This window comes from Aythya fuligula, chromosome 8 (assembly GCF_009819795.1).
Source record: "Aythya fuligula isolate bAytFul2 chromosome 8, bAytFul2.pri, whole genome shotgun sequence".
Lineage (NCBI taxonomy): Eukaryota > Metazoa > Chordata > Aves > Anseriformes > Anatidae > Aythya > Aythya fuligula.
The window spans coordinates 11,443,303-11,462,581 of record NC_045566.1 but is presented as its reverse complement, the minus strand read 5'-3'; the positions used below and the strand labels follow the sequence as shown (position 1 = coordinate 11,462,581).

The following is a 19,279-nucleotide window of genomic DNA, read 5'->3' as shown; positions in this document are numbered from 1 at the left end:
CACCCACCTGAGGCCAGCATGGCCTTGCAGGTCCAGGCAGGAGCACGGAGCGGCTGCCGCCGTGTCAGGGCCCAGAGCTTTCCCCTGGGTGTAGCCCAAGGACGGGCGGTTTCTGAAACAGGAAAGAGGGAGACGGGCTGGAAGGCGGTCAAGGAAAGCCAGGCTTTCGGCTGCTTCCAGCTTCCTCCCAGACGTGTTTATGGCCACGAGGAGGGCTTTTTTCTCCCCCCAGCAGCTGCTGCCCTCCTGCTTGGGCTGGCTGGCCATGGCTCATCTGCTGTCAAACCAGTCCTCCACCCCGATATGGGCCTCTGCAGGCAGAGCAGCTCTGCAATACCCCCTGTGCTGCCACCCAGCCCTGCAGGGACTCAAATGGGGCAGGGGATGGTGGCACGCTGGTGGGGCTGCTCATACACACCGCAGTACCAAAATCTGGCACACAGAAGTGAAGGGGTGAGTGGCAAGGGAAGGAGCAGCATTAGGACTTCCCTACCATAGGGGTGCTTGGACACCTCTCAGCCAGCATTGGGGATGGGGGCAGAAAGGGGCCAGATGGCCCGGCTGGGCTCATGGTGGCCAAGGGGTCCCGTGCTGTGCACAGCCTCAGCACCATGGGGCAGATCCAGCACAGGGCAGCTCCCGCCCGCAGCTCCTGGAGTCAGGGCCGGCTCCAAACAATGGGTGGAGAGCAGGAAACGCCGCATGGGAAACAGGATTTGGCGCCGCCGCCGCCGCCAGCCGCGGCCCCTTGGCCCCCTTCCTTTCCCTGCTCCACAGAGCCCTTCCCACAGCCACGGGGGCACACCAAGGGGATGAGGATGCTGCCGCCCGAGCGGGCTTGGGCGTAAGACCCTTACCATCGCAGGCGAGGAAGTGACTGGGACACCACCTAGCCTGGCTGGGTCTCAGCATGGCTGGGGACACCTTGAGCACGCAGCCCTAACCCCAGGGGGAGAGCCCCCACCGGGCAGCCCCTTTGCCAAGCAGCCGGGCAGCTGCTGAGCGGGCAAGGACAAGGGCATCTTTGTCACCATGCCCAGGCTATGAGCCAGAGGAGGGGGTCCAGGCTCCCCCAGACGCCAACCAGCACTACAGGGACAAGATGGGGGGCACAGACAGGGGGCAGGGGTCCTGAGCCCCCGCTCATGTGGATTCTGTGGGCAACTGCCACTGCCGGCTCCATCCCCCGTGGCTGGGGCACGGTGGGGATTTTCTGACCTGTGTCAGATTCAGGACACGCCGCTGGGACATGGAACTCCGAGTTTATCTTCTGCTTCTCTTCCCGTGGCTGGCAGGTAAATCTCCCCTTTCCCTCTGCCCTGGGGGGCAGCCCCTTGCTCACGGAGCTTTGGTGGGACAAGGCAGCCGTGGCAGCTCAGTGGTGCTGGTGGAGTGGGGTCTCAAGGGGGGCACGGAGGGAGGAAACAGCCCTGTGAGATCCGTGGCTTGGAGACCTCGGATGCTGGTGGTGCCGGGGCTGAGCTGCCCTCCGCTGCACGCCAGCATGGGGCTGGGGCACAGGTAGCACATGGAACAAGAGGGGGATCCCATTCTGCTGCATGCTTGGCTCACACAGGGACCTGAGCCCATGAGGGTCTCCAGAAGGAGACTGGAAATTCCCACTGTGCCATGCTGTTGGGCTGGGGGCAAGAAGGTTCTGGAAAATTAGTCATATTTGGGTATTGGGGTCCGTTACTGTGACTGACCTGGGTGGGCTCAAACCCTGGTCCTGCCATGATGAGCCCCAGTGCTCCCCCCCTCAGGGGCCATCCTGGACATCACCCTGATCGCCAACGTGCAGAGCCTGTCCCACTCCGACTTCTTCCTCTCCTGCGTCATGGGCGAGCGTGACGTGAGCTACCTGCAGATCGAGCGGGAGAACAAGATCGTGATGACGCACCCCAAGACGGGCTTCCAAAACTACCGCAACCGCAGCAACCACGTCCAGGCCAGGGGCTTCTCCATGCCCGACCTGGTGGGGATCCTGTACTGCATGGGGCGCACCCCGACAGAGCAGGCCCAGGTGGTCTACGTGCACAACAGCCACAACGGTGAGCGGATGGGGCGCTAGGGCAGCGTGACCCAGTCAGTGAGCCTAGGTTTGGGCTCTGCTGGCACTGGGGGTGGCAGCTGTCGGGTCAGCAGGCAGCTCTGGTTCTTGTGCAGAACGTGGGTGAGGTGGTGGACCACCACCACCACGAGGTCTTGTCTGGTCAAGCACTGGGCATGAGCAGCAGCCATTTTGATGTGTGTAGGGTGCTGTGGATCAACCCACGGCATGCAGGAGATGGCATCTGGTGTGATGAAGTAGCGTTTGCACCCCGTGAAGGCATGAGAGCAGAGGGATTTTCAGCTGGAGGAGCGTGGCCTGGCCCCAAGGGCACTTGGTGGCCTCCTGCCAAGGCGGTGTGTGGGCAGGGTGGCCGGCGGCAGCCGCCTGGGGCGGGAGCAGTGCGCAGGAGCCGGGCAAGGTCCGAGCGGAGGGAAGCTGGAGGAGGTGGGGAGGTCTGGCAATCATCAACCAGGCAGAGGGGCCAGTGTCAGGACCAGCCCCAGGGCCCTGCTGAGGGGTCCCGGTGGGGCTGGCTCTGCCCCAGCCGGGCTGCTGGGGAGGGCAGGGTGCAGGAGGCAGCACGAGGCTTGTCTCCTGCCCCTGCTCCTCTGCAGGGCCAGAGAGCCCAAAAGGGCCTCCCCAAGCTGGGCATAACACCCAGGGATGCCCAGTCTCTGGCACTGCCCTTGCTGACCTCCTCTCCTTGTGGCTCTTGAGACTTCATGGAGCTATTGGAACTGAAATTTTCTGCCATAGGTGTTTTCTTCTGGGTGTTTTCTAGCTCTTTGTTAGAAAGATTTGGCTAAAACAACACATTTCCCTGCCCGTGTTAAAATTCAGCTCCACCACACTGTTTTGAGCTGCTCCAGTATCTCAAGCTGGGGAACAGACTGCGATAAGGACTGTGCTGGTGGGGCACGAGCATCCTCCGAGGAGCAAGGGCTGGTCTGTGTCCTCCACCAGGGACTTGCACTGAAAATGGCAGCAGTCTTATCAGGAACAGAGACGAACAGTCTGGGCAAACAGAGTGCTGGGGAGGAGCTGAGAGAGGAGGGCAGAGTGCTGGGAGGTGGTGAGGGAAGGCACAGGGATAACAGAGGTGCACAGGGAGGTCGTGAGCATGTGGTATATTAAGGGGGAGTGAGATCTGCACCCCTATATTGCGTGGACGAGGTGGTGGCTGGGACCACTGGTCTGGTCCAAAGCCCCTGCAGGAGTCACAGGTGACCAAAACGCTGCTGTTGCTCCGTTTAATTTAGAGAAGAAGAAGCTTAGAAAAAAAATGAGGAAGATTGATCAAAGGAAAAAATAACAAAAAAAGTAAATCTTGCCAAGGGAGTGAGGGCTGTATAAAGAAACCACCTTGGAGACTAAAGTGCATATTGCATTGGCTCTCCCTGGGGGGCTGAGCGTGCACAAAAGCAGTATCGATAAGCAGCAGGTAGGGAGTGCTGTCAGAGGAGAGCTGGTATCTTCCAAGAGGCTGTGCACAAGTGGCAACACAGGAAGGATTTGAAACTTTGAAAGTTTTGCTGTAAAAGCACAGTAAAACAGACCAAAAAGATCCCAAAAAGCAATTTGATGAAGGGTTTAAACCTGACAATAAACTATTTTTTTAGAAATCCAGAGCAGAAAGATGCCCAGAGAGGCCGCTGCAGAAAAATTAATTTATTTTATTTTTGTGTCTGTGAACACAATAGGGAAGTTCAGGAAATTTGTCAGAGGATCTGTCTAAAATTACAGGGCTGATAAGAGAAGACAGGCAATAAATAGCATGAACGAGCTGTGCCGCGTTGCCAGGACCTCTCCTTAGCTTGTATTGGTGCCAGCAGGCTGCTGGTGTGCCACCGCCCTGCGTTACGAGCTCTCTAGGTGGGGGCTTGTAAGAAAATTCCCTTTCAAAGGCAAAGATGCCCATGGGGACCCTGATTTGCAGGGCTAGATGCTGGGCTTTCATTTGGGGCATCGGACCAGAGGAAGGTCCAGAGGCGGGCAGGGGGACGTGCAGAGCTGTGTGAGATCCTGCATGCCTGGGAGCACCGCAGAGCGGTCAGTTATCCGATGTTATCTCTCCCACTGCAAGCACAGGAGAAAACTGGTAACAGGCAGGTGAAGAGGGGACAAGGAGGTGGTTCCTTGCACTTCGTGCCTTGGGTAGGACCAGGGCTAAATCTGCATGCCTTTGACGAGAACAAAACCTGTGGAAGACCAATTTTGAGTGGGGCAGAACAAAAAGAGAGATAAGAGCTGACTCAGGAAGCTGCCGGGCTGCAGGTGGTGCAGGCGGGGAGGCTCTCCTGGGGAATTACCGGGATGCTCGACCTGCTGTGCCCTTCCCCGGGTGTCTGCGGCGTGTGCCGCTGGCCCGCGCTGGGGGCAGGATGCGGGGCTGGATGTGCTCTGCTCCCACCCAGCACAGCCGGTGTCCGGGTGTGCGATCTGGCGCCCTGGGAGCCGGCACCTGAGTGTGCCCTTCTTTGTGTCTGCCCTGGCACGCCCAGGGCTTGGCTTCCCAGTCCTTAACATATTTATAGCCTGGTTTAGGCTCAAAGCTGCGCTCTGGCTGACTCACGGCATAGCTATGGAAGTTCATCGCTGTTGCATACCCTGACACTTGGGAAATCAGGAAAATGTGGCTGTGCCGTGGCTGAGTGCTCTGCTACAGGCAGGGACAGCCGCTGCTCCTGCCCCTTGCTGCCCCTTGCCTGTCTGCACGGCTCCGCACCTCCCTGACCTGGCAGCAAGCGAGGCGTCCCAGGCTGTCACATCTCCCCAGGCTGCTGTCACCAACATCCCGTGCTCACGGGAGGGCAGGACACCCCATCCCTGGGCTGACAGCCCTCTTGCAGCTCATCTGCCAGAGGGGCGAATGGGGAAGTGCGTGGTGATGTCCCCATGGAAAGCTGGGCTTGGGCTGTGTTTTGGGGTGGCTGGTCATGGGGTGCCGGTGCTGCTCTCAGCTGCTCCTCCTGCTCCTCCACAGCCCACCTCTTCCCGGTGAGGGCCACACAGTCCGTGAACATCGCCGAGACGGCCACCTTCTCTGCCAGGGTCCTCAAGAGGAAGGAGACAGACGTGATGTGGAAAAGAAATGGCAAGTGGCCCCGCAGCAGGGCTGTTCCCACACGGTGCCTTGCGCCAGCCCCGCTCCCAGCCCCGCTCACTCCCCCACCCCAGGGTGCGGTGTCCCCGGGTCACCCTCCATCCCCTCGCAGGTACCTACTACCAGACCACAGACCGGGGCGAGGTGCGGGGCGACCTCTTCACCCTGACCCTCCCCAACGTCAGCGTGAGCGAAAACGGCGTCTACAGCGCCACGTTCATGGGGGACAGCCCTCTGTGGAGTGCCTTCTACAGGCTGATCGTGAGAGGTGAGCGGGGCTGGGGAGGTGGCACCCTGCTGTCCCTTCCTGTCCCATGGGGACAGGTGGCCCTGATAGACCAGTGCCACCCCACAGCCCCTCTGCTCTCCCCGCAGCGTGCGCCGCGAAGAAGTGGGGACCGTCCTGCGAGAAGGACTGTCCCGACTGCCTGAACGGGGGCGTCTGCCACGACCACATTGGTGAATGCATCTGTCCTCCCGGCTTCACGGGAACCCGCTGTGAGAGAGGTAGGGCGCCCGGCTGCCTCTGCTCTGCAGGGATGAGCTGTGCCCAGAGGGTTCCCTGCTGCACCCCCAGATCTGGGCACCATGGCCAGAAACTGTGCCTGCATCCCCAGCCCCCTGCTTCTCGAGCAGGACCATCCACCTCATCGGGACAAGCTTAGGGGTGGGGGCTCCTTGCCTGCTTGGGGTGGTGATGGGGGGCTTCAGGACCCCAAGCCAGCACCACGCTGTGCACTGCTTATTTTCCAGCCTGCCGGGAAGGCCAATTTGGCCGCAACTGCCAGGAGACGTGCCAGAGAGCCCAGGGCTGCAGGGGGCTGAGCTTCTGCCTGCCGGACCCCTACGGCTGCTCCTGCGCCTCGGGGTGGAGTGGCTCCCGCTGCAACCAAGGTACGGGGATGTGGGCATCCGCCACCCGGCCCTGCGTGGGGGTCCCAGCCCCCATGTGGGACCATTGGCACACCGTGGCTGGGGATATCAGCGAGGATTTCTCTTCCCACAGCCTGTCCCCCGGGATACTACGGCCCTGACTGCGCCCTGGCATGCGCCTGCCGCAACGGGGGCAGCTGTAACCGCTTCAGCGGCTGCGTCTGCCCCGCGGGCTGGCACGGGCAGCACTGCGAGAAGTCAGGTGAGGCTGGCACGGGGCTGCGATGGGTCTCTGTCCCCTGCAGGGGGGCTCCAGCTCCTTCCTCACTGGGGACATGGCAGGAGCTGGTGCCAGCCTACGCAGCTGGGTGGGCAGCCCACCTTGCTGGAGGAAGTAGCCCCCAGCCCCATAAAAAGCATGGTGCTGCTCTGCAAGGGTAGTGTGTACTCCAGCTCTCATGAACTAGCTGTGCTGAGAGCATCGCTGAGCCTGGAGCATGGGGCGGGATCTGGGATGGAGCCCAGAGCCCAGCACTGGCTCCACTGCAGACGTGACTGGGGAAAGGTCTGAGCATCTCCTGTACATAGTGCAAAGCACGACCAGCCCTAACGCTGATTTCTCCACACCAGACCGCTTCCCCCAGATCATCAAACTGGCCTCGGAGCTGGAGTTCAACCTGGGCTCGGAGCCCATCATCAGCTGCGTGGCCACTGGCAACCCGCTGCCCGCAAGCGACGGCGTGGAGCTGCGCAAGGCTGACGGCACCGTGCTCAAGGTGCCGCACACCCCCCATGTCCACCCCATGTCCTCGCCCCACCGCCATCCCTGGGCACTGGTCCTGTACCCATGTTGCAGGTTCCCCCAAAATCAGCGGTCTCCCCACTGGCCTGTGCTGCCGCAGGCAGTGATGGATGGCTCCTCTGTGCCCACAGCTGGTCAAAGCCATCATCGAGCCGGGGCAGATCACCTGCGAGTTCCAGGTGAGGCACCTGATGAAGGACGACGCGGGGCTCTGGGAGTGCAGAGTCTCCACCACCGGGGGCCAGGACAGCCGGAAAGTCAAGGTCAACATCCGAGGTGAGAGTTGGTGGGGCACGGTGTGGCAGTGTGACCCCCCCGCTGGACTAGATGCCGCCCATCATGTGTCACGGTGCCAGCAGACAGGTTTGGGTGGTGATAAGACACTTGTTGGGGTCCTCTCTTTCCTGACAAAGCTGGGAAGAGCCAAGAGGTGGTGGATGTCCCCACACTCTGCTCCTCGTTGCTCCTGGTGCCACTCATATTGTTCCTTCCTTCACACCCAGTGCCCCCAGCGCCCCTGAGCCCCCCCCGGCTGCTGGCCAAGCAGAGCCGCCAGCTCGTGGTGTCACCTGTGGACTGCTTCTCCGGCGATGGACCCATCGTCTCCGTCAAGCTGCTCTACAAGCCCAAGGATGACACCTCGGTGTGGTCCTCTATTGTGGGTATGTGCCTGTCCTCACAGGTAGGACCTGGTGGAGGGGTCTGGGGTGGGCAGAGGTCTCCATCCTGCTCAGCACGACCCCCGGGACCCTCTGTGGTGATGCCAAGGAGGACACCGGTGGTGGGGCAGGTTGTGGGAGGGGGTCATGGCTTTGACATGTGCTCTTGGCCAACAGTTGACAACAGTGAGAACATCACCCTGATGAACCTCAGGCCGGTGACCGCCTATGTCGTCAAGGTGCAGCTGAGCCGGCCGGGGGATGGCGGGGAGGGCAGCAAAGGACCCGAGGCCGTCATGGTGACCGAGTGCCTAGGTGGGCCCTCATCCCTCTGACCCCGAACCCAACACTGCATGGCACGGGGTCCGCCAAGCCTCAGGGCTGGCGTCTGGTCACTTTTCGTTGCCTTTTTGTTCACAGAGCCCACAGTCAAGCCCGTGATTGAAGGCTGGTCCATCGAGGATAAAAACACACTTCACGTCAACTGGAAATTGCCAAGTAACCACGAGCCGGCACACGGGTTCATCGTCCATCTCTTCGACTCTGCGAGGCGGCTGGTCTGGGAGAAAAACATCACGTCCATCTCCGTCCTCTCCGCCCGCATTGTGGACCTGGAGTTCAACAAGGAGTACGGGCTGGAGGTGCTGGTGTACCACTGCACCAGCCTGGGGCCCCCCTCCGACCTCTACAAGGTCATGATCAACAGCAAAGGTGGGCACTGCGCGGGGCCGGGCGCAGGCTCACTCCCCCCAGAGCATGGGGGGCTTTGGGGGAGCCATCTCCTACCTGCACCTCATGGAGAAAGGGGCAGGAAACAGGGAGGTGAAGTGCAGCAATGTGTGATGCCTGCAGACAGATCTGTCCTGCATGCCCTCACCCAAGCCTTGCTGGGCTTGCCTATGCTTGCTGCCCTTACAACACCCCGTAGTGACAAGTTCCTCAATATAATTATATTCCGTGTAAAAAAAAAAAAAAACATTTTCTTTTGTTTGCGTTCACCCCGGTGATCTCACTGGGTGGTCACATCCCATCAGCCTGGCCATCCCTTCTGGTAAACGAGGGGGAAGGAGCGCACAAGGTGTGACTTCGGTGAGGTTCAGCACAGCCTGGTACCTGCTGGGAAGGCTTCTTGCGTGTCAGGCCCGGGGGATGTAGTGCTGCCCCTTCTCCGTGCTTGTGAGAGCCTCGGGTAGTTGCGGGATGTGTGCTTTAGGATGTGGGCAAGGCACAGAGGAGGAAGTGGGAAAGAAAAAAACATCATGTGTGAGGAAGGGTTGAAGAAAGAAAATACCCCAAGAGGTGTTCGGTACAGAGACATTTAGCTTGAGGGTGCCTGAGGCTGGGAAAAGGGGGTGCAGCCCTGTCCCGCTGTTGTGCCCTCCCATCCCCACCCACCTCTGGCCACCGCCGGAGGCAGGACACTGGGGAGGTGGTCTGACCAAGGGGCAGATCCAGGGAAGAAGGTGAGGCTGAAAGGTGGCTGGAAAGCGAGCTCCCAGCACACACAGGGTCATCAGGAAGGGGACAGAGACCTGCTGGGGCTCGTGATGGCAAAGGGATGGACAAGAGGTCCAGCGCCCAGCCCCTGCAGCAGTGGGAGCCCTGTGCTGGGACTGACGCTCTCCTCTCCTCCTCCCAGGGCCCTCCTCCCCACGGGCACTGTCAGCAGAGTCCGTGTCCGACACGGCCGTCAGGCTGTCCTGGCAGGTCCCCGAGTACCCCAACGGGGGCATCACCAAGTACATCGTGGAGCTGCAGCAGGTGGGGGGCACCAGCGAGCCCCAGTGGATTGACACCGACAACGGCGCCGAGACCACCAAGATCGTCGGGGGCCTCAACGCCAGCACCACCTACCAGTTTCGTGTCCGGGCCAACTCCCACGTCCCAGGGGAGTGGAGCCAGCCTGTGAAAGCCAAGACCGTGGGGGACGGTGAGTGGGGTGTCCCTCGCGTGTCCCCACAGCCCCTCGGCAGGAGGTGTCACCTCTGCAGCCTCTGCCCACCTCGTCCCAGGAGCTTGGAGCTCTCTGCTGGAGCTCGGTGTCAGTGTCTGGGGCAGCAGAGAGAGGCCGGGCTGCTCGTGGTAACCTCTGGAGCAGCAACCCAAGCCCAAACACTTGTGTCTGTCTTCAGACCTCCTGCTCCTCCTGAGTGGCTCTGCCTTGGTCAGAGGGTGGCACGGTGTGCAAGGGGCAGGGCAGAGCTGGCACAAAAGGGGCTGACGGCTGTGGAAACACAGGGAGGAACCAGAGCTGGTTGCAGGTCCAGAAACCGATGAGTTGCTGGCAGGGTCCAGGCAGTACCAGCCTCCCCCTGTGCTGCTGGGAGCTGGGGGTGGGCTCTGGTGCCTTCATGGGCTCCCAGGGAGCTGGGACAGGGCCGAGGTCCCAGTGCTCAGCCATCTGTGCAGCCCCACGATGCAGGGCTCAGCTGTGGCCCACGATCCTCCCTCCCTCCCCTCGGCAGGAGCGCTGAGCGTGCCACCCAGCCTGGGCAGCCAGAGCACCGAGCAGTCGGGAATAGACCAGCAGCTGCTCTTGGCCATCGTTGGCTCCGTGTCCGTCACCTGCCTCACCATCCTCTTTGCCCTCCTGGCGCTCTTCCTCATCAAGAAGAACTTTTTCCACCGGCGCCGCACCTTCACGTACCAGTCTGGCTCGGTGAGTGCCGCCTGCCCCGCCAGGACGGTGTCCCCAGCTCCCCACGTCCCGGCCCGATCCAGGTCACGCTCCGTAGCCTCCAGTCCGGACGCAGCCAGGCCTCACCTCCACGTGGAGAGGGTGCGGAGCCCACCCTTGCCCACGACGCCTGCCCTGCCGGCCCCGCCGCGGGGCAGAGGGGTGCCCGGTGCCCCTAACCTCACCCGCTCCCGTCTGGCAGGGCGAAGAGACCATCCTGCAGTTCAACTCGGGGACCCTGACCCTGACGCGCCGCCCCAAGCCGCAGCCTGAGCCCCTCAGCTACCCCATCCTGGAGTGGGAGGACATCAAGTTCGAGGACATGATCGGGGAGGGGAACTTTGGGCAGGTCATCAGGGCCATGATCAAGAAGGATGGCCTGAAGATGAACGCAGCCATCAAGATGCTGAAGGGTGAGTGCTGCAGTGGGGTGGGCAGGGCAGAGGGCGCGGGGGGACACGGCTGGGTCTCGAGCAGCACTCGGGGCTGAGGAGGGGCGGGAGATGCCCACGGAGGAGCGGAGGAAGGGTCCCTCCTGTAGGACCGAGGAGTGCATCCCTGCTTTGCTTCCAGAGTTTGCCTCAGAGAACGACCACCGGGACTTTGCCGGGGAGCTGGAGGTGCTGTGCAAGCTGGGCCATCACCCCAACATCATCAACTTGCTGGGGGCCTGCGAGAACAAGGGTGAGGGCTGTCCCCTGCTCCCTGCTGGGTGTTCCCTGCTCCTGGGGACAGCCCCACGAGCCCTGCCTCCCCCTGCCCGCAGGTTACCTGTACATTGCCATCGAGTATGCCCCCTACGGAAACCTCCTCGACTTCCTCCGCAAAAGCCGAGTCCTGGAGACCGACCCGGCCTTTGCCAAGGAGCACGGCACCGCGTCCACCCTCACCTCCCAGCAGCTCCTCCAGTTTGCTTCGGATGTGGCCAAGGGGATGCAGTACCTGAGCGAGAAGCAGGTATGTCCCAGGGATGCAAGGGCAGGGGTGTGCTCCCATGCCGCCATGGCTCACTGCTGGCCTCTCCCAGTTCATCCACAGGGACCTGGCAGCCAGGAATATCCTGGTGGGGGAAAACCTGGCCTCCAAGATCGCCGACTTTGGCCTCTCCAGAGGGGAGGAGGTCTACGTGAAGAAGACGATGGTGAGGCAGGGGTTAGGGGGCTCCACGGGGCCTGCACAGATGCGGTGGGCAGGACCCCCTGGCATCGGGAATGTCCCACCATGCTGGGACCAGCTGGATGCCAGCTGCCCACACCTCCCTCCATGGGATGTCCCCTGACGGTCACCCTCCATTTCCCCAGGGCCGCCTGCCGGTTCGCTGGATGGCCATCGAGTCCCTGAACTACAGCGTGTACACCACCAAGAGCGACGTGTAAGTCCACAGGCACCGGTGTCGGGGCACAGATGTGGCCGCCTCTGTCCCTCCAGGGCAGTGGGTACATCCCTGGGGAGCTGTGGGATCTGCCCAAGCCCTGGTTGCCCTCTTTGCCCTATCCAGTCCCACCACGAACCCTGTCTGCATGTCCCCCTACCCGCAAGTGGGACACTGCCACCGGCTCTGTCCCAGCCTCACCTCCTGCTGTTTCAGGTGGTCCTTTGGTGTCCTGCTCTGGGAGATTGTCAGCTTGGGTAAGGCTCTTCCTTGTCCACCGTGCCTGCTCGGGTCCCTGTAGGTCTGCACAGCCCTCGTCCTGCAGCCCTGGAGGGGACAACCCAAAGGGGCGGTGGCCGGGGGCCTGGGCACTGTCCCAGGGACTGGGTGGACATCACCGCATGGGACCTCCCCGGGGCTCTGGGTCAGGGGGATGAGGACACCCCATGCCCCACCACAGCCTCACATGTCTGTGGCTGCAGGGGGGACTCCGTACTGCGGGATGACGTGTGCCGAGCTCTACGAGAAGCTGCCCCAGGGCTACCGCATGGAGAAGCCCCGCAACTGTGACGATGAGGTGTAAGTGGGCAGAGCGCCCCGCATCCCCCCTGCCACTCCTGGGAGCTCTCACTGGCTTCTGGCAGCTCCTGGCCGGTCCCCTGTGCACCCCAAACCTCCTTCCCCTTGCTTTAGCCTACCACCTGCTCCTCCCCGTCTCCCCCAGCAGCTTTTCCACCCACTCTGCTCCGCACACACTGACCGCCCGTGCTCTGTCCCCAGGTACGAGCTGATGCGGCAGTGCTGGCGTGACCGCCCCTACGAGCGGCCGCCCTTCGCCCAGATCTCCATGCAGCTCATCCGCATGCTGGAGGCCCGGAAGGTGAGTGGACATGGGGCACGGGGGGGCCACCCACCCTCCATCCCCGTGCGACCCCACCAAGAGCACCCCAGCATCTCCCCCCTGCAGCTCTGCGGGCTCCAGCCCCATGCCCGTGAGCAGCGGGTACAGGAGGAAGCGGGGACAGGGACACTGTCACGTCTCGCTCCTGACTTGGGTTCCCATGCAGGCCTACGTGAACATGGCCCTGTTCGAGAACTTCACCTACGCAGGGATCGACGCCACCGCCGAGGAGGCATGAGGCTGCGCCCAGCTCCACGCCACAGGGGGACAACGCCGGCTCCCAGCCTGCTGGGACAGCACCGCGGGGACAAGAGGCTGCCTGTCCCCGCCGGGTGACAGTGGCCCAGTGAGTGCCCTCCTGGCAGCAGGACAGTGCCATCCCCTCCGGGTACCTCCCCGTGTGTCGGCAGCGCTGGCCCAGCACCGACACTGCTGGAGGACACGCGAGGATGGCCCCAAAGGACAAACTCCAGCTGCATGTAGCAGAGGGCAGGAGAGGGACTCTGCCCCCAGGAGCCAGGGGACGCCGCAGCCCTGGCAGGACACAAAGACCCAAATTTTGGGGTGAGAGAAGGAAGCAGAGTCCTGGCAGCTCCCTGCCCCGCAGCTCTCGGCGTGCTCTGGTGCCAGCGGGGCTGCGAGCGTCGCTGTGGGTGTGGGACACAGCAGCCCCGGCGCAGGAGGAAGGACTGTGCGTGGCCTCCAGCTCAGCACCAGCCCCTCGGAAATCAACAGCTATGCTTTATGGTCAATAAACATAGTGCAACGGGCAGCCGGCTCTGGCGGAGGGGAGGGTGTCTGCTGCTCTGCTGCCGCAGCAGTGACTTCTGCCACCATCCTGGTCCTCTGACCCAGGGCTGCCCCAGCGTCCCCTCTGCTGGCTCTCCGTGGGGGTGAGCCTGGCCCCCAGCTCATCCCCATGGAGCAGGGCACGTCCCCGGGCACTGCTGGCACCCACCTGCATATCAATACCATTTTGATTTCCTATTCTGGCCTCCAGTGCTGTTTGGTGTCAACTGTAGCCATCAGTGAGCATCTTCTAGGTTGGCTATTAGGAGGAACTTCTTTACTGAAAGGGTTGTTGGGCATTGGAATGGGCTGCCCAGGGAAGTGGTGGAGTCACCATCCCTGGAAGTCTTCAAAAGACGTTTAGATGTAGAGCTTAGGGATAGGGTTTAGTGGGGGACTGGTTAGTGTTAAGTCAGAGGTGGGACTTGGTGATCTTGGAGGTCTCTTCCAACCTGGATGGTTCGGTGACTCTCTGATCTCTGCTCCGTCACTGAGGTGCCCAGTGACCAAGTGACCAGGACCAGCCCCTGCAGGCAGCCCGGTGCTGTGTGCCCCTCGTTGCACTGAGGCTGCTGCTGGGAATGGCACATGGGGCTGCATCACCAGCCGTGCTGAAACCAAGTTTCAAGTGTTTTTTTTTTTTGAGTTTTGAGTTTTTTGCCTCTCTGACTGCAAAGCCCCGTCGCCAGATGGAGAAGGAAGTGGGATTGGTTTGACAGAACTTGACTGTGACAAACTGGTGCTGGCTGTTCCCCCCCATTCCCTCCGTGCCCCCTGGCTGGCGATGCTGCCCCCATCCCCTGCGGGGTAAGGAGACGCCGACTCTCCCGTGGCACGGTGTGGACGTGTGCCAGCAGCTCCCCAGCCCTGGATGGTGCTGCAAGGCAGAGCGGGTCCGTGCAGAGCTGCGAGAGGCAGCGTGGGGTGGGATGGAGCTGGAGCCGCTGCCTGGTGCCCCATGCTCCGACGTGCCAGCAAGGACACGGGTGTCGCAGAGCACCCAGCAGCCTGCCCAGCCCCGAGCAGGGGCCTCCCTGCTTTCTCGGGGTTGTTTTTCTTCCCACCCCAGCCTCCCGGCGTGCCGGTAGCCACAAGGGCAGGACGTGCCGCCTATCTGATGGGAGCAGTCTCTCTTGGCACTGCGGCTGGCGGCACAGGGGCCGCAGCACGGTGGTTTTGGGCACGGGGAAGTGCCGGCGATGGGGCGGGGGGAGCCTCCAGCCAGGCTTCCTGAGCAGCACAGCCGACACTTCCCAGATAAAGGTATCGCCCCGAGGAGCCGCAGCAGCAGCCGGGGCGCTGGGAAGCACCGAGCACGGCACGCGGGATGGTGGTGGCCTGCCTGCCCCGGGGCTGGTTGCCCTCGCTGCTCGCCGTGGTCCTGCTGAGCCTCCGCAGCCCCACGGTGGCCCCCGAGCTGGTGACATCCCAAGGTAGGACCTGGGGGCCTTCTTAACCCCCCAGGAGGGTCAGAGGGGAGCTGGCGTGCTGGCCTGGCAGGGTGCAGAGAGACCCCCGCAGCGGGCAGGAAAGTGTGGGATCGGGGAGGGGGCACCCAGGTGTGCTCGGGGTGGGCAATGGAGCCCCCACTCACCTGTGGGGTGCCTCCCTCACTGCAGAAAGGACCTGGCAGCCCTAAGGAACGGTTTTGGGGTGGCAGCTGCCAGCCATGTGGCATCATGTTGGGCTCCCGATGACAAGGTGTGAGCAAAATCCCAGGGCACGGCTCTGCAGCGCAGCAGCAGCACTGCTGGCTCACCGCGCTGCTCCTGTGCCAGGCTCGCAGCCCTGAGCGCCGTGTCCTTACCTCCCCGGTGGGATGCTCCCACCCAGCCCCGAGCTGGCCCCACCGGGCTCCCTGCTGCTTTGCTGCCCGCTGCACAGCTCTGTTAGCCTCAGGTCCATCCACATGGCCTTTGAGCCCCTCTGTAGGTCTTCTAACCCGTTCTGTAACACCATAAAAAGCATTAACAGATTAACTGAACAGAACGGTAGATCTCCTGCTTCATCTTTTCACGCCCACCCAAGGTCTCTGCCCACCCTCCTACAGCAGGGTAGGCTCTTTAAGTCTCTCCCATAGGGGCAGTGGGAGGAAGGGGTTTGGGATCATGCTCTGCCTGCAGCCTCTACACCCCGATACCACTGCAGCGCTGCCAGTGCGATGCCTGAGGGTGCTCCGTGCTGGCTGCGGAGCACTGAGCTTTCCTAGGAAACTGAGCACTGAGCAGAGATGCTCTGGTACCGCAGCGCCGTGGGATGCAGCCGGAGCAGGGGGACACAGGTCTCTGCGCCACCAGGCTGCAGGGAACCGGCCACCCCGTCCCATGTCCCATCCCGTCCCCCGGGGCTGGGGGAGGCGCGGTGCTGGCAGGAGGCCAGAGCAGGCCGGGGGGGCCGGGAGGGTGCGAAAAGGGAAGAGCAGGTAGGAGGGAGGCTGGTGGGGAGTGGCTGTGGTCTGCGGCCAGGGGACGTGGGCTGGGGGAGGAAGGCGATGCTGAGCTGGGAAAGGAGGAACAGGGCCAGGGGTCAGGGCAAGGTAAGGGGCAGGGAGAGCGAGGGGACACCTGGCAACGACATCGGGGGACTGCAGTACTCTTACGGTCACTCCCTTCTCCTGGGGAGGGCTCCGCTGGCAGCGCAGGGGAGCGACGCTCCAGTTTACCCCTGCAACAACCGAGAGGAAGCGGTGCAGAGCCCCAGAGCCCCCTGTAGACCCCGGGCCGGGGCTGACACCCCCCGTGCTCAGCGCCGTGCGCCCCCACGCCAGCCCCAGGCCCCTGGGGCGCTGCTCCTCCTTATCGCACTTCCGCGCGCCTTCCGGCGTGAGCGGGGCAGGGGTGCTTCCCGCTGATCTCCAGGGCCCGGCCGAGCCCCCTCCGACCGCAGGGCTATTTCGGGATGGTTGTTTGTCCCAAAGGACCCTGTGTGCTGGGGAGGGGGGAGCGGGGCCACCAGCCCAGGTCCTGGTGATGTGCGTGTCCCTCCCTGCGGTGCCACGCTGGCAGGGGCTCGGTGGGATGGGGACGGTGCTGTGCCCGGGGGTGCCTTCATGCCCACCCTCCTGCCAGACGCTGCGCTGCTGGAGGAGGTGCGCGAGGACATCCTCTGCTTCTCCCGCTCCTTCGAGGACCTCACGTGCTTCTGGGATGAGGAAGAGGAGACGAGCGGGATGAGCCACTTCTACTACTGGTACAGCAGGTAGGACGTGGCCCGGCCCGGCACACAGAGTGCTGTGGGGTCCTCCACCTGGCCCCAGGCCCAGGGTGCTGGAGGACCCCGTCTGTTCCTCAGGGACGTGCCCACGGCGTGCGCAGTCTCCACGCAGCGCCGCGAGGCCGGCGGGACGCGGCACGTCTGCACCTTCCCCAGCCAGGACGTGCGGCTCTTCGCCCAGCTCCACGTCCTCGTCCTGGACGCCGCCACCAACCAGACCAGGCACCAGCGGGAGCTCAGCGTGGACGTGGTGGGTGAGTCCCTCCCACGGCACAACACCAGGGCACCGGGACCGTCCCTACAGCTGGGCCCCTTCCAGGGGTTGGCAGCACCTTGAGCCTCAGCAGGGCCGGGGGTGCCCGTGCGGGGCTGCCGCAGGAGGGGAACGCGACGGCACGCTCCCTGCAGGTCTCATCGGCCCCCCGGTGAACATCAGTGCCCGCTGGGCCGGAGCCACGGGGCAGCTCCACGTGTCGTGGCAGACACCACTCCCTGACTACCCCAACTTCTTCCTCTACGAGGTGCGCTATAGCACCGTGAGCCCCCACAGCACGGCATGGGACCCCAGCAAGCAGCACACTGGGGATCCCCGCACCCCTCTGAGCAGCAGCACCCACCCACCCACGGCCGGGGAAGCCGCAGTCTCCCTGCGAGCAGGGCAGGTAGGTGCAGGGGCTGGGGGGCTCAGGGACACAGCGGCCCCCCAAAGCCTCACGCCTCTCCTGCAGGACCTGGTGCTGGCCAACACCTGGGTGGTTCTCCAGCACCTGCGGCCGGGGGTGAGGTACCACATCCAGGTGCGCACCAAGCCCGACGGCACCTCCATGGATGGCGTGTGGGGGCCCTGGTCGCAGGCGGTGGCTGCAGAGACACCCCACTCCTCCGGTGAGAGGCCGGGGGCTGCCAAGCACCCACACCCAGGAGTAGGTCCTGGGGTAGGTGAGGTGCAGCAGCTGGGTTTTGAGGGGCCAGGGCAGGGGAAGCAGTCCCCTCCCTGTCCCGGCTCTCGCCTGCCCAGGGGACATCGGGCTGTGCTGCAGCACCCCTGACCTGCAGCATGTGCGCTGCGAGTGGAGCTGGGACCCCGCAGAGCACAGCAGCTCCCACGAGCTCTTCTACCAGGAGACTCCACGTGGAGCTGGCATAAGGTGAGGGGCACGGTGGGGATGCAGTGCTGGCATGGAGCAGTGGTGTCCCCCATCCCACACCATGCCACCAGGCACTGTGCCCTGCTCCACCAGCATCAGCCTCACACCTCCCCGCCACCTCCCCTGGCCACGCTGCTGCTCCGACCCTGACTTTCCTGGGCAAGAGCAGGAGGGAGGCAGCGCCGGCTGGGGGACAGGGGGCTCTGCCCCAGAGTGGGGCTGGCAGAGGGTGATGGCAGCGGTGCCACCAGGGCAGGGCTCACAGCCTGCTCGCTCACCGTGCAGGGAAGACATGTGGCAGCGCTGCGAGGAGGCCAGCGTGGGGACGCAGGGAGCCCACTCCTGTACCTTCCAGCCCAGCAATGCCAGCACCATCGCCGTCCTGCTGAACGTCACCCGGCCCCACGGGCTGCCCAGGCTCAGCTACTTCCAGGAGCCCTTCTGGCTGCACCAGGCCGGTCAGTCCCAGCGCCAGCACAGCCCCGGCCCTCGCTTGGCAGCTGGGCACAAGGTGCTGGGGTAGGGTGCCAGTAACACATCCACCATCCCTGCAGTGCTCACGGAGGCCCCGCAGCTGGTGGAGGCAGCGGTGGCACAGGGCCAGCTGAGCCTGCAGTGGCTGCCGCCCCTGGCGCAGCTGGCGGAGCAGCTGGATTACCAGGTCCGCTACACGGCCGAGAGCAGCCCGGACTGGAAGGTACCCAGCACGCAGCCCTGCACCCCGCGGCAGCCGGGGGCCGGAGCAGCCCCGTCCCCAGCCGGGCTCATCCCGCAGGTCCTGCAGGTCCCGCGGGCGGCCCGGGGACAAGTCCTGGACCTGCGGCCGGGCGCCCGCTACCGCGCCCAGGTGCGGGCCCGGCCCGTGGGGCCGCGGTACCGGGGCAGCTGGAGCGCCTGGTCCGAGCCCGTGGCGGTGGACGCCTCGCCCGACGCCGGTAAGGGCCGGGGACGGGGGCCGGGGGCGCGACGGGGCCCGGGGAGCGCCCGTCCCACGGCCGCCGCTCCCCGGGGCAGGCTGGGTCGTGCCGAGCGCCACGCTGCTGCCGCTGGGGCTCGCGGGGGCGCTGCTGGGGCTGCGCTGCGCCTTCCCCGCGCTCTGCAGGTAAGGACGGGGCGGGGGCAGGGGGCAGGGGGGGCAGCGGGGGCAGGGGCAGCACCCGGTGCCTGCCGTGCCCTGCCCTGCCCTGCCCTGCCCTGCCCTCCACGCCCGCCTCTCCCCGCGCCCAGCACCGTGAAGCAGCGGCTGTGGCCGCCCGTCCCGGACCTGCAGCGCGCCCTGGGCAGCTTCCTGCACGACGGCGGCAAGCAGGGGCAGGTGAGGGGCGGGGAGGGACGGGGCTGGGCTGGAGCCCCCCCGGCTCCCCCCACCCCGGGCCGCCCCAACCGTGCCGGCCGCCCCCCGCAGGCCCTGTACAAGCAGCCGGCGGAGGAGGCGGTGCTGCCCTGCCTGCTGGAGGTGCTGCCCGCCCCCGCGGCCGTCCTGACGCCGCCAGCGCCGGAGCCCGCCGCCGGCCGGCCTCTGCCCCGCGCCGGGGCGCCCAGCACGGACATCGCCAACCAGTCCTACCTGCTCGTCAGCGGCTGGGAGCCGCGCGGGCCGCCCTGAGCCGCCCCCTCCCCATAAACCACGACCACCGCTGCACCGCCTCCCCGCCTCCTCCTTCCTTCGCGCCGCCCCCCACAGCGACA

At 64.2% G+C, this 19,279-nt stretch overlaps 2 protein-coding genes across 2 annotated transcripts; both read left to right on the top strand.

The window, feature by feature from the left end:
* Positions 1–1,797: 1,797 nt before the first annotated feature.
* Positions 1,798–13,316, top strand: TIE1 (tyrosine kinase with immunoglobulin like and EGF like domains 1). Its single transcript, XM_032191809.1, has 22 exons — positions 1,798–2,051; positions 5,037–5,147; positions 5,269–5,424; positions 5,532–5,663; positions 5,910–6,050; positions 6,163–6,291; positions 6,660–6,805; positions 6,963–7,107; positions 7,335–7,493; positions 7,668–7,805; positions 7,911–8,201; positions 9,130–9,420; positions 9,956–10,149; positions 10,370–10,580; positions 10,741–10,851; positions 10,934–11,124; positions 11,195–11,308; positions 11,469–11,539; positions 11,756–11,796; positions 12,022–12,118; positions 12,320–12,419; positions 12,607–13,316. The coding sequence occupies exons 1-22, from the start codon at positions 1,838–1,840 to the stop codon at positions 12,676–12,678; spliced, it is 3,255 nt and encodes a 1,084-aa protein (XP_032047700.1). The 5' UTR covers positions 1,798–1,837; the 3' UTR covers positions 12,679–13,316.
* A 1,240-nt stretch (positions 13,317–14,556) lies between these two features.
* On the top strand, positions 14,557–19,214 carry MPL (MPL proto-oncogene, thrombopoietin receptor). The gene is given in 12 exon segments (XM_032192247.1): positions 14,557–14,662; positions 16,298–16,418; positions 16,521–16,696; positions 16,851–17,104; positions 17,171–17,327; positions 17,461–17,590; positions 17,876–18,048; positions 18,145–18,287; positions 18,366–18,598; positions 18,600–18,692; positions 18,818–18,905; positions 18,990–19,214. Coding segments are annotated over 12 exon segments (1,899 nt in total).
* The last annotated feature ends 65 nt before the right edge of the window (positions 19,215–19,279 follow it).